The sequence below is a fragment of the Tenebrio molitor genome, chromosome 1 (genome assembly GCF_963966145.1).
Source record: "Tenebrio molitor chromosome 1, icTenMoli1.1, whole genome shotgun sequence".
Taxonomy (NCBI): Eukaryota; Metazoa; Arthropoda; class Insecta; order Coleoptera; family Tenebrionidae; genus Tenebrio; species Tenebrio molitor.
Genome location: NC_091046.1, coordinates 564,886 through 579,711, shown reverse-complemented (window position 1 = coordinate 579,711; position 14,826 = coordinate 564,886). Strand labels below are relative to the sequence as shown.

The window sequence follows — 14,826 nt, the reverse complement described above, 5'->3', positions numbered from 1 at the left end:
TCGAGCAACATCTCGACAAACTTTAGTGCACAAATCGGGGGTAAAAATTGTTCGGAAAACCTCCTTAACATATTCTTTTGAAAAAATTCAAAAATTGAATGTTGCAAGATTGAACAAATTTGGCTTTTCGAAAGTGCCATCTTGTGACACTTTGTGTAAAAGTTGCTACCACATTTCTGGGCGCACTGTATGAAAAACCGCAAATCTAAATGCTTAAACTACTTGACAGCACTGACAATTTCAAATTTGAAATGTCAGATCATTTATTTTTCGTGGGTTTCATAACAACCAATGAGAATCAGTGGCGCGAATGTTTCAAGATATTACCAACACAATCTATGATACTTTGTTAACATTTTAATGTTGTGGTTTGGGGATTTTCTTATCTTTAAAAAACGGCATTCTATCAGTGGACGTAGTCTAATCATTTCACAAACAAAAAAGAAAATATTCAATGACGTGAGCTTTAACAAACTTAAACAAATTGATGTTGTATGTATTCCCATGTTGAAAAATATTTAACAAAAACAAGATAACACCTTAGTGACATCGCTTTTCACTTACGAATCCTGTAATTTCCACCGGTACGATCCAACCCAATAAAAACACTTTCCCTATTCGGTAATTGCTCGTAACGAATGACATAATCATGTGCCGGCTCTTACGCTCAAAGTACATACTCAAACAGCTAATGTATGTAAATGACTGCAATTCGATTTTTGTGTACGCACACGCTTCGAAAGTCATTCGTTAATAACAATCATTATTAAAGCGGTCGATAATAAAAATTAATTAATTACAGATCGGTCGAACGGCTAGAAAAAGAAGTTAACGTTAATACCGTATCCGCGACTTGATTTATGGTCGATTTGGCAATAAAACGAACCGATTTTGACACAGGAATTCAACGGAATTTCGACTATTTTATAATAAATCGCCAGATATAATTGGTTCTCGTGCAAATTAGACGAACGTTTGCCAACATTCTGACCGGTGGCGAGCAAGTGCAAATTAAATTTACATGGAAATGTTGTCTGCACATGCATACATATACATATTTTGTCACTGTAACTGTTTTAATCAAAACATCTCCCTCCCGAAAGATTTATCTGGAGCCGGGAACGGTCGAGCGGAAGCGGATGTCAATCGGGGTACACACAATTACCTGCATAATTGCCTGATAAATAAATCAAATATGCTAGTCGCAACACTGTTGAAATGACAAACGAGAAATAATAAACAAGCACTGATCTATGAAATCAGCATAATATGAATATGATAATATGCACCAAGTCCGTTCATCATGTCAGTTTTAGCATTTCCTTTAAAATTAAGACATCACAGTTTTACAAAAAATATCGTGATATTTCGAGAAACAAACGGAGCTGGAGGCGTGTAAATTTATTTATTACATTCCTGAATAACCAATTTAATTTCAAATTTCAAAGGAAGAGTCAGTTCGGAATTTCAACACGCAAAACACAAACTTGTCCGAGCAAGAAGATGGATAAGACAATATTGTTCAAGTGGAAGTTTTGGCGGAGGTGCCGGAATAGAAACGAGATGTCATTTCAGACGGGCAAGCATAATACACCTTCAATTTCAAACAACCCACGGAAGAAGTCAACATACGAATCCATTACTTACCGCGTCAGCGTCGACTGAATTTTTTTCAAATCAACAAATACTGAAACTCCTGCAACTCAATTTGCAGTTCCGTATAGTTGGTTGCATACGTAGCAAAAGAGTTAAAAATTGGTGTTTTGCGATCGCATTGATTTACCGTTCCAAATAGTCCGGCAGAAATTGATAAACGAGGGAGAAATGGATTATGTCGGTTCCGGCGACAAAGCCGAGTTAACTTGGATGACGGTCAGTCAGATAGACGCCCGTTTAACGTTCGAAGACATTAAGAATGGCAATGAAAAATGTTTCGTTCCTTAATTCGTATTAATGAAAGGCATAAAAGGACAAAGAGACGGTCGCCGTCCACAATATCCACCATTAAAATTGCCAACTCCTCGCAAATGACATTATTTATGGCCGGGAAAAACAAGCGAAATAAATTTCTTCCCGAGTGTGTGCGTGTATGCGTACCTACGTTACGTGAAGACTTTGGAATTTTTAGCGGAATAAATCTTCTAGTACATCTGGTATGATAAATTAACACGTGACCGAACTAGACTGGAAGAACGACGACGAGTAAAAGAGTACCAATCTCAATTCCTGACCAATAATGACCCGAGGTGGTCGTAGGTATATGTGTACTTCATTTCAATTGCTTCCCGTGGTAATAATTTTTTTTTTTAAGCGGACTAGACAGACCCACTCTACGTACAAAGACGTAAAAGTCACCCCGACACAATTTCGTAAAATAATCGTAAAAGCAATCCGTGCGTAACTGTATCGATATTTGAAAACGGTCTTCGATAACGACGGAACGGTTCTTGGCGCTATTCGGTGTTTTAATTTTATTGTACGGTTTGGTTCTTCCGTGACGACGTGTTGTTAAAAGTGAATTAAGATGTTACGGCACAGTGGACATATCGATTGCGACGCGGACCGCGATCACAAAAAATATCGAAACCCCGTCATGAAGACGTCTTTTGCACTTTTACTTTTGCACGGAGATCGAGGGCGCCGTTGTCGACGGGATAACAGGCGGGTTTTTGCGGACAGTCGGCGCTTTATAAAACTAATTGCCTTCAATTTGTCGCTAAAAAAACCTTTTCCGGTGTCGTGAAGAAAGAAACATCCGTTCGTGCGAGCTTTTTCACAACTTTTCGTCATTTCAGTTTGCTTATTTGGCACGTTTTGTTGTCTCTGTTGTTGTTAAAACCTGGACAAGAAAATTTCACCGGACGAAAAACTTTCATCCAGCGAGTGGCTAACCAGAAAGTAATAATAACCGAGCAACTCTCGAGGAGTCGATCTTGAACAGTAGTTTGCAAACACCTACACCGATCCGGTCCCCGTTAATTCAGGTTTCATGTCAAACGCAGCGATTTTACAGACGGAAGAATCTCTTCGCCACCGAATTAACATTCAAGCGGCACAGCACCTGAGCAATTACCGAAATTATATTTGTTTTGTTTCCTTTGGCTCGTACAAGTATTTTATTGCCATGAACGCATGAACACATTTTGATAAGAAAATCTGGGACGCAAAATCACCCCCACATGAAAGGACTAATTCCTTTATTCAAACTTGTACTGATTCTATCCCTTTTCCTTCGACTTTTAGGATTCGTCGTTTAATTGCTTCGCAACAACACTGCACGAAATGTGCGTGAAGATAAAGTTTCGTGTCGAGACCATCCGTGGAAACAGATCTACATCTATTATGACCCGTTGGGAATCAAAGCGAACAATAAAATGAGACCAACCAGTCGTCCGGAAACTGAAACCGAATCTGATCCGGCCTTAACTTTTCTTTTATTAGAGCTTTGCCAAGATGGTCTTGTTATTGTGATATTTTTCAGTCTGCGACGCACAAAAACAAAACAATCCGTAATTCGATAACGATGCAGGCCTCGGGAAAACATATTCCAATTTGACAGATGAAATTATTCAAAAATCTTTCCGGTAAATCGCGATTCGAAATTAATTAACTAAATGAAAAACAAATAAAACGGTAAGCCGCCTGACAGAATACTGTAATTTAGCATAATGGCAGCAAAAAAATTTGCATTTTACGAACTGGTCCTCACGGAAATCGTGTCTACAATAAGAGGAAAAGATTTTGGTGGTCCTCGTGTCAAATTCGGATAGTTGACGTCATTCCGGGTTCATCCAGTCGGTTCTTCAAGAAGTTATCGAGTTGGAGAAAAAAAATCACCTTGGGCTAGTTCGTGGCGAGTTGGAAAAGTGTATTTAGATTAATTGTTGTTCCTTAAAGTAATAACGGTAACAGTTGCTCCAAGTTGGCAACAAGTTAATCATCGGTTAATTATCGCAGATTATGCTCGGAATAACTGTACAGAACTTGAATTTAGACAAATTAATAATATCGATAAAGTACTGAATAAACTGGACATGTAATTACGACGGATGAAGTTGTTTACTTGAAACTGAAAAAATGTTTCCTCCATTTTTCAAAAGTGAAACTGCCGTAGAATATTCCGGAGGACGACATCAACAATCCAACTCGGGCAAGAATTAAGCAGAAGATGAACTCCGCAGAAAAATTGCTGTTTTTTCCGGGTTTCAATCGCTCCCAGTTTTTACGACAGCTTTCTTTCCCGACTTGTTATCGGAATTTCTCTGTGGAGATGTTCTTTATTATTCTATAGCGACAAAAAACACTTTTATCTTTGGCCAAGATATAAGAAGGATAAAGTGTTTACGGAAAACTCGTCGAAATTAAGTTTACTTTCGCACGTCCTCCTTTTACGGAGGGTGTAGTAGCGCGTGCGTTTTTACAGCACCGACGTAACATTAGTCAATTTCAAAGTAAACTGACCTTTAGCAAAACCGCAACTTCAATTAAAAACGCCGACAAGCTCGTTTCAAAGCTGCCCACGCCTGGGATTACATATATCGTGGTAAATTGCGGAATTTGATGCACCTCAAAGGACGATTGAAAATTCGTCACCGAAATCACTCACCCACGATCCGGTCCATATGTTGCAACTAAGGTGGAGCGCCGGGATGGATATCATGAAGAATATCCCCGAGATTAACTGGGCAGCTCCACAAATAACGTAAATCGTACTCCATAGCACTTGCAGAGCCGTCCATAGTTTTCCACAACCTTGACACATTACGTCCTGCAACAAGAACAAATCGGCGATTAAAAAAACGAGTTGTGGTAAGAACGAATGATGGGTTTTGGGCGGCTCGAGAATTTTTTTCTTAATTGCGATTTTTAAACGAAATTAATGGCTCTATTATGGTGGATTTATAACGGTGAATCGACGAGAGGAATGTGTTTGTAATGGCACAGTTCTTTGTCAAGGTGAGGAATGACATAAAAATAAATTTTATTCGCTCGCAACGTGAAAGTAATAGCGGACGATTATTATGTAAGGATAAGTTAGCGGCGGAATCTATCAGACAGGTGGTGATTAAGGTCAAAGAGACCATAGCGCAAGGAGTGACCCCATTATCTAATCACTTCGTCTCCTTTCTCAAGCTCTGACCGCTCGAAACCGATTCCATCAACTGCACAAGTGCAATTTTCGACGTTTCGACCGAACCACGTCAGGAATACGGTTAAGCCGGCTAGATGCTTTGGAATGATGTTCGGTTCCCATAACCTCCAAACTGACGCGAATAAATTTCATTTTTCTTGTCTTGTATTATCCGTAATCTCGACGGATTTAAAATGATATATCATTACAAGTGCACAGTTACGCACCTGATTTCGATGCGGCCGTGGTTGGTGCGAAAAACTCGGTTCTCATCTTGATGGTCACGTTTAAAAAATTAGAAACTCGCCGGCGAAGTGCCCGTTTACGCACTTTCATCTTAATAAAAACGAAAGTTGGATCGTTGAAAAAATTCCACCCTTAGCACATGACTCGTTCTATAAATCGTCGATCGGAGCGGGTTCAAGATAAAGATGAGACTTGCGTTAGATTGTGGTCACGTTTTGGAAAAATGTTACTCGGGCTTTGATAAACGAGATTTGTTGTTGTGGAGGCTCTCTCCGGTAATAAGAACTCTGGAGTTTTGCGAGGCTATTTTTTCTTGTGTTTATATTTTGCTTTTAATGGATACGAATGGCGGTATTGAACGGCGCAAAAAATGAAATTGGATGAAATATTACAGCGAGAAGTGGTAGAAGATTTTATGAAGCGGCAATTTTTTTATTTACATTATTTTATTATTATTAGTCAATAGAGGTCAAATTGTATTTCTAAATGCTGATATTTTAGTGCAAGTTACCATTTTCTGCCCTAGCCAGTGGGAGTTCAGAGGACAATTTAAAAATCTTCAGTGGCAACTATCGCGCGTTCAAATGAAATTCTGGGCTGAGTAAGCGTTGGAAAAATTAAATCGTTTAGAACAGTGTAAAGTTTGAATTTCCCGCCGTTTGACACGAATGATATTTGTTTATCTTTAATCGGGACATAATTGAACATGTTTGTTTTCACCAAAGGGTGCCTTTAGATATTTGCTTCGAGGATAGGAATCATTAAGTTGTTCTATTTTTAATGTAAAACATTGCAAATAAAGGAAAAAAGAAAGATTTTTTGGCTCTAAATTTTAGGTTAGCTGTCAACATGCTTTAAAAAAGCACAACAATTGAGGGTTTCCAACGCCTTCATTTGAACGCGCGATATGATTAACTATGTAAATCAAAGATAACCTCAAAATTTACAATAAATTAATGTTTTTTAAGACTAAATCCTAAATATCAGCTCCAGTACCTACCTCTCTGACAGATGCCAAACAGAATTCAAATTTGTTGAAAACATCACGAATAGCCTGTAGTACAATTTGCCAATTTCTTGCCAAATTCTTGTCCTTTAGTCACCCGATTTTATTGAAATATGTATCCTGATATCCTGATTTATTTTGATCAACCGATTTAGCACTAGTGGATAGAGAATAAAAAGACCTTTAAAAATATAACATTTAAGTTTTTTTAGTTTTGAGGGTGAAATGGAAAATTTTATTTATACCAAACGATGACCATTCAGAAGTGGAGTCTTGTCAGAAATAGGAAGGACATAAATTTAAGAAATTTTATTGCTAGCTTTACACTCGCACTGTAAGCAAGTTTTCAGTTTCGCCACTTTATTTATTAAATTTTCATCAATTCATTACTAAAATTCGAATTTTTTAAATTTAAAGAGTCCGCATGAATCGATTTAAGTCTCGACTTTTGTTTTTCACGACTGGATGGTACGGTTTACGTGGATTTCACTCTGGCTTAGAGAATATCAAAAGCTCCACATCACTAAAATTTTCTCCCAGGAGAACTTCTACTTTTGCATTACAATTTAAAGTTTATATAAGCCATGGAAATAATAAGAGACGTCAAGTTTGGCGATCTTCAACACCAAAAGCATTGCAGAAACTGAAAACTCAATTATTAAAGAAATGCAAAGTTGGCAAAATGAAGAGAACAGTTGAGGGAGTTTGCTTTTGATTCCTACACGAAAGAAATCATTGCCATAAAATATACGCACAAAGTCAGTTCTTCTCAGCCGCATGACAATAAAAATCCAATGAAAAAACTAGGATTAAGTAATTTTACTAATCCCACTATTGAGGCCACCACAAATGGTCTTGCACCAAAATTATGAATGGTTGTCGGAGGTTTTTTGTTCCCAACAGTCATTTCACACAATAAACACTCACTTAGCGTTCACATGCACTAAAGGAAAGTAAATTGTGCTAAAGTCAGACTCATTTTTGACCTAACGGTAGCATTTAACAACCGCAATAACGTTTGTTATTTATATTAATTACCATTATTACGTGTAGAATTTAAATACCAACATCCAGCTTTATATCGGTAATAAACGTAAATATCGCAGTAATAGTAAACGTCATAGTTGCGCGTCTGTTTCAAAAGAAAATTGATATGACCACGTGTATGTGTACGAAGAGGCAACATTTCGACACTGACTATGTAAAATTTGATGTGGAAACTTGAAAACTAAACTAATCAAACTTTCCATTGTCTTTGACAAAAGTCTCCATAAAACGTCGCGATGACGAAGTGAGTTCGTTTTATGAATGCGCTTCATTATTTCGCCGGACAAAAAGTTATGAAATTGTAATTTCGTCATTAAATTTGTAACGTTAAAAGTTTCGCCGGCGGCAACCGCTAATAGGTGGAGTCGGTGAATTCCAGAGGATGTTGTTAGCAACTTTTTTCGGAAAGGGAGCGCTCCACCGCGAACTTTACTTTTTACCGACTCGGATTTGAATAATTCCTCGCTTGAAAAAAAACAAAACCTTCCGTTTCGGTTTTGTTAAATCACGCAATCCCCTTCGATTTGTTCTTCCCATACGTACACTCAAATTGCGCAACAAACTCGATTCTTGTTAGTTGTTGGCGCAATATTGACCAAAACAATGCCTCGAGTATTACGCTAATTGTATAATCAGTGGCATTCCCACGGGGAGAAACTGCATAATACAGTGGGAAAATATCCATCCTGGTCGGATCGTGGCCGCTCAAAACCAACTGAAAAAAGCGACGCTGCCCCACAAGTCACTTTGCATTTTTCATGAAGGCTTTATGAGAGCTGTGCTTTTTCTTTTTTCCGACGTACACACAAATTCGCCGTGTCCAACATACCGGGAGAACATTTTAAATTACACGGTGCTACGGCCGAACCGAAATCCAGCAGAGACGTTCATTAAAAGAGAAATATTATGACAAAATTTCGGCCCGGACAAGAATTACTGCCTGAATATTAACCGTTCAATTAACCGTGCAGATCGGAGATAAATTTAAGGCTCTCGTGTATTATACGTGCACGCGTGCTGCGATTATGAACTTTAGTATAGAGCTTAAAAAGCTTTGGGCCCGAAGTGGTTGGTGATTGTTTATGATACGAAAATTAACCGGAGGTTTGAACGCGCTTTTTATGGAGATTTTAAAAGTGATTTTATAACCGGATGAGGGAGACGGCGCACAAACTGGACTCGACATGAGCAGAGTTAACCTGGAAGGCGGGCATTTATCTAGGACCTCCAGGATTCCGAAACAGATCAGTCAACCAAGCCGAGAACTGTACATTTCAGATAAGGGGTTTTAAAATTTGCAATTTATGATTTTATTATTGTAGATATCCAAAAAGACACAACAATAAAGCAACAAGATTACAAGGAAGGTCTCAAATGTTCACCAGTAAAAAGGTTAAAAAGATTTGAAACCTGAAAGCTTATTAATTTAAATCTCTTTCGACTAGTCCTTATCAAAGGATAAGACTCATTTGTGATTTGATATTAATTAATTAAGTAAATAAAAATGTCACAATCATGTTCTTAAGTTCTTTTCATTAAATATGATACCTAAACACCGTTCACGTTGTTTTGCTATAATGGGAGACCATGATTTATTTTTTTTATCGTTGAACACACTGTTTGCCTTCCGTCACTAAAGTGTCTGACATGCGGACCTACCAAAATGAACATAACATGTTGCTGAATTTCCCGCGATGTCTGAGTATTCTTCTATTTCAACAGACAGCTTTACTACCAAATTAAATACATACAAAGTTTCCATGGAATCCCATTCTGCCAAAACAACGTGAATGCATTTTACCAAGGCGATCTACATTTACCAGGCCATGACACTGACCAAAGGCAGTGTGCTATGGAATGGCCTACCACAGTCTGACAACATTGCTTCACCAACATTTAGTGAAAAAAATCGAAATCCACTAAACCTGTCATTGTATTTACATTTGTCAAATATGAGTGATCTAATTTTACGACAGTTCAAAAATGCGTAATCGCATTGTAACATATATGTAGTTTAAAACCACCTTAGGGACAGAAAAATAACGGTGCTCATTACTGATAATATTTCAGATGCTCTGCTGTGTTCCGGACTATTGAAACTGTTTGGTTATAAACTAACGTGAGGTGGGCATTTCCAACTTAAATATAACAATTTTGTTCTCCCCATTGCCTAAATCCCATCCCATTTCTTGTAACTTGCTTCCCAGTCTCATTTCAATATTCGTTTTTAAAACCAAAAGATTTCCTCTAGTGATTGTGTCGTCATTACTAATTTTGATTGTTTCTTCCCAAAGTGTAATTTCTTCGTAATTAGAAGTTATTGGCACCGCGTTTAGCACAAGTCACTTCATTTTGTCCCCATTGATAACTGTTCCGCTAAAATCTTTAGCACAAGCATAGCTACTTTTGCGAATTCTTCACTCTTCGATTTTTAAAATCTATTTCCAAATTGGCTTCGTTTGCTCATTTGATGGAAACTTAAATAAAAGTATTTAGCTACCTACTTAATTTGAAGAAGAAGACGCATAATTTGAGTTGCAATTTGGTAGGCAACACTTAAATGACATTTTTAATTCAGTTTGACGAATTTGTCCAAGGACTTGTCAAAATTTATTTTAAATGTCGAATTCGTTTCAAAATTTTTGGAACATCGTAGGTCATGGAATGGCCTACCAGGGAATGTGGCAACACAGCCAGTGTCCTGGCCTGTAACTTGAGACCGCCTTGATTTTACGTATAAAAAATGATTTCTTCCTTAATAATAATTAAGTTAATAGTTATTTAATAAACTAGTTTGTTAATGAAGGCGATTAATAATCGAAACTGTTTAAAGCACGAACGAGTGTAGCGAGTGAGTGGCTTTAATAGTTGAGATTATTAATCGCCCATTAACAAAAGAGTTGATTACAAAATTTTTTCGTTGACCGCAAACTTGTTTTTTTGGTGACAAATTTTGAAATTAAAGCCAATTTTTTCCATAAAGATAACACCTTATAAATACCTTCATTCTTTTTTTGTCCTCAGGGTAGGCCATTTAAAAATTTTTCAACACTTTCTATTTACTTTTCCACAAAGAGTGTAAGAAGACGTCAACTCCATTCACATTCAATTTCACGTAAAAATCACGGTTGCTAAGGAAACCACCTAGTTACCTTTGAAAAATATGACATGCGAATTATAACCAAAAAGGTCGGTTTTTGAAAAAGTGAATTTGTAATTGTGCAGTTATGGAGCTATAAACTATAGAAAAACCTGCTGCACTACCTGCTGCAGTGTTGGTAAGTACAAACAATGCATGTTCGAGGTTGTTTATACATCAAAATTTAATCAAAACGTCAAAATCGCAAAAATCGTTGATTAATGAAAAATAGTGTATTAATGAGGTCCATTAATACACTATAATTTAGACAAAATAATTCATTAATATTGAAATTAACAAGCGGTCAACGGAAAAGGTTATTAACGTCCAGAATTAGTTCACAATTCATCGTCATTTCTTTATACAGGGTTATTCACGAGAGAGTTACTTCTGAATTTCTTTTTGCCGCAACCCATTATACATATTGCAACAACTTCTTGATCTCAAATTTTGAAAATATGTAATTATAACCAAATCCAGGATGGCTCTTAGTTTTGTATCATATCTCATGCATGCAAAAAATCAAGTCAATTCGAAAAATAACTATTTTACAATAACGATGAAAGGACTGACATGATCATCATTTATGGAGAGTGTGGAAAGATACTTCGAACACCTTTTACATTAATTTGATTTGTTCATTTATTTGTTGAGTTTTGATTAAATACAGGTTTTCTGTCAGTCTGACATTTCTAACAAATCTATCCAACTTACTTTGATTTCTAGTTTAAGAAATAATACATTTGATTCAGTAGTTTGTGCCATTGGTATTGTTGGTTGCGGCAAAAAAATCAGAAGTAACCCTCTCGTGAATAATCCTGTATGTAAAATAATAATAAAGCAGATTTTTAAATATTTAGAAAAATAATAAAATTGTGTACGTAGTTAAAACAAATTATTTGTCCAATACTTACAATACAATACACGAGAAATTTTATTGGTATTTATTTTATAAAAGAAGACTTTCAATTTTCTGAGATCTCGTTATTAAAAAGAAATTTAGTTAACGATTTCATATTTATTTTTAAATAATTTGCTATTCAGTTATGGACATTTAAAATATGAAACATTTACAGCATATTTTTAAATTTAAACATCCCCGGGAAAAAATTAAATCACTTCAGATTTTTTCTTGTGTAGAAAGTTTACGAAGGATTTACATTTTATACATATTATTTGTATCGAAAACTTTCCCGGGTTTGAACCTTTTTCTTTGAAACAACTTGCTTAAAAATTGTTTTTCATGCTCACATACACACATTTTTCTTGAGCACGATAAAACTGACCAACTGACAATAATTATTTTTTAAAGTGAACGGTATTAAATTTGCCGACCACTTTGTTTCTTCATCCAAGAACCGCATTCGCTGCCTTCTCAGGCTCGTCGCGTCTATTCCATCAACAAAACCACGTCCGAAAATGATGTCTCTTAGAATTGCGAAACTTGGACTTTTTACTTCAGCTTACTTCGTTACTGCGACTATTTGATGTCCGGCCACCTGCTCTTCGTCCGAAAAGAAAATCGCGTCTGATTGATTTCCTGGCGAACAAATAAAACTTGCGGAAATTCTTCGTTCGGCGTGTTGAATGGTTTCCATTAGCGGATGCACGAAGATCCCACGCGGCTAATCATTCACTTCGTCCACCCACAATCGATAACAGGTTTACTTTAGGTGTACTCGTACAGTCGAAAATCCGTCAATGTCACGACCCCGACGACTGATGGGATAACACCAGGTTCAAGGTCGGGGGAGTTTACGTAATCGGATAAAACGTGCAATTTGTAGGTAAATTAAAGAGTTGATTATTTCCTCTCGAGGCAAAAATTGCCGGTGAGGAATCACAGTCGCCTAAGTTTCTGTTTTTCCCACGTCCACCAAAGGACAACCTCTCGAGATTTTTCGTGTTGCTTTTTTATTGTACGTCTTTAAACGATTGAAAAATATAATTCCGAGAGCGGATAATTACCACTCTCTACGACACGAGACTCTCTGGAAGTAGACAGCGTGACCGAAGAGAGGATTAATGGCGATTTTCTGCGGGGGGTGGAGATGGTGCGGTCTCGTCTCTCGAGGAAATTTTTGATCGAAGCCAGACGTAATAAACAGAAAACCGTCGAATTATCCGCTCCTTCGGTCTTTCTCTATCCAGTCCTTTCATTATTCATTTGCAACTTCAAACTGACTTCATTAAAATGGCAACGCTAAAAGAGATTAGAAGCGCTCGTAATTAAAACCGGTGAAATGTCTCGCAACAGAGCGCACCTCTTATTATCTATTTTCTCAAGAATTAAAAACAAAACATGATTTATACCGCGAGCTTCATGCAAATATGTCTACAGTTATAGTCTGATTATGATCGACCATAATATTGATTTGTCTTTTCCTACCTATGTGGATTATGATAATTGGAGTTAGCTTCGCGGAAATAAATATATTCTGCATGTTGAACGCCTTCCTGTTTATTTATTTCAGGCAGTCGTATTTAAATGACGAGTTCTAAAGCTCGTGGTCGATCGATGAAAGAATCACTTTATCGAGCGGAAACGGACAAATTTGGAATTTCCTTAATTAAATCTTTAATTAGTGATTATTTATCTTGACGGATGACACGAAGTCGACAATTTCAAGCGGAATTTCAAATCCAAAATGAAGCGTTAAATGTGACGCGCCCACAGAACGGTGTAAATTCTTTTAACGTCATCGTCCACGTAAAAATATTTTTCTATTAGCAACATTTGTTTAACCGTAATTAGTAAATGTTAGCGATCATTAATGTAGACAAGGTCGCCACATGAAAAATTGTATGACCTTCGTTACTGTCACACCAGCAGCAATTAACACACATTGGATGTTACAAGTCATCAGTTTTCGCTTCCACATTTTTTTCTCCATCAAATTCTTCTCCATTGTTGCTGAACGATGTCGACATGATGAATGTTTTTTTTTTCTTTATTTTTCGCATGTTTCAACGAGTTCTCGAGGGCCACCTATTATATGAAAATTGCTCCTCGGTAGCCACTTATTCGCAGGCCAATTATTTTAAAATTCAATGTCATCTGCCATTACATTCCGATTTCTGTGCAAACACTTAATTATTTATTACGACAACAGAAGACATGATAATTGCTGGGTAATGAAAAAATTCTACCTTGTATTATCTTGAGAGAAAACAGTTTAGAAGCAAATATTCCCATTCGGACTACCAACAAAACGGTGATAATGCCGAATCGTCCGATCGGGGTTGTAAAACGCTCTTTAAAACCGACCCTCGAAACTAAAAACGGTAAAATGCAGCGAAAATCTGATAGAGAGGAGATAAAACCGAGATTGAATCCCACATAAAAGGAGAATCGTCCGATTAACGATTAATAAGTCGAATCCGGGTGATAAATTAGAAGAGAAAAAAAAGTTTTTTAATTGTCGTCGGCGATTATGATGTGAACAAAAGCAATGAACTTCGAACGTCTTGCGCAAACGGAAGTGATTTATTACAATTAAAACCCAATTTTCTCCTCAAATTATCCGTGAAGTAACGTTGCAAAATTAACAAGAAAATAATAACAGAACTGGCTGGAAAAAAATTCGTTGTGTATTAGATTCCGCACCGGATTCGATGGCAACCTGTTAGAAATTGTGCCAACGCCTCTCTTCTGCGCACCGCAATGTTATTAGATTACATAGACGTAATAACAACATCGACTCCGGCTAATGCTTCATTTTCTCAAATTCCATTTCACTTTCGTTAGAAGTCGAGGAATATATAAGCCACACCTGTTACGTTCGTAATTTGTGTTAGTGGAATCGTGTACCGTGACATATTTCCTTCTTATTAATTCGTAGGAGCCGTTCGCATGTGCGTACATGTAGATACGTGTGCTGGACAGTTTTTATCAGAGTGTCACGGATTTTACGAGTTTGTATCCTTGTTGAATCAATAACCGATTCATGGTAACCAGTCTAATAATAGGGCGTTTCTGTTCGGCTGCACGGATTCGCCCGGAGATCTATGCCGGAATAATCCGGGTCATTCGCAAAAATGCGAACGGCATTAGAAAATGTGCGTGTGCGATCAGCGATTAATAGCTTATTCGGCGGTTATCCAACGAGGATGTTTTCCGGGTTTATGCTCCCGTTAAATTCCAGATTATTTGAGTTAAAAAACTGTATAGGTTCAAGTGCTTTTGAAAAAAAATCAAGGAGTAAGCATGGAGATTTTTATTAAATTAAATTAAATATTTTATTACAAAAAAATAAA

The 14,826-nt window shown here is 36.9% G+C and overlaps 1 protein-coding gene across 1 annotated transcript in view; it reads right to left on the bottom strand.

Moving 5' to 3' along the window:
• LOC138141373 (uncharacterized) overlaps nucleotides 1–14,826 on the bottom strand; it is a 44,687-nt gene that overhangs the window by 6,601 nt on the left and 23,260 nt on the right. Inside the window, exon 2 of the mRNA XM_069062096.1 lies at nucleotides 4,607–4,768. Coding sequence (XP_068918197.1) covers nucleotides 4,607–4,762 — 156 coding nt within the window. The 5' untranslated portion in view covers nucleotides 4,763–4,768. The remainder of the gene's footprint in view (nucleotides 1–4,606; nucleotides 4,769–14,826) is intronic.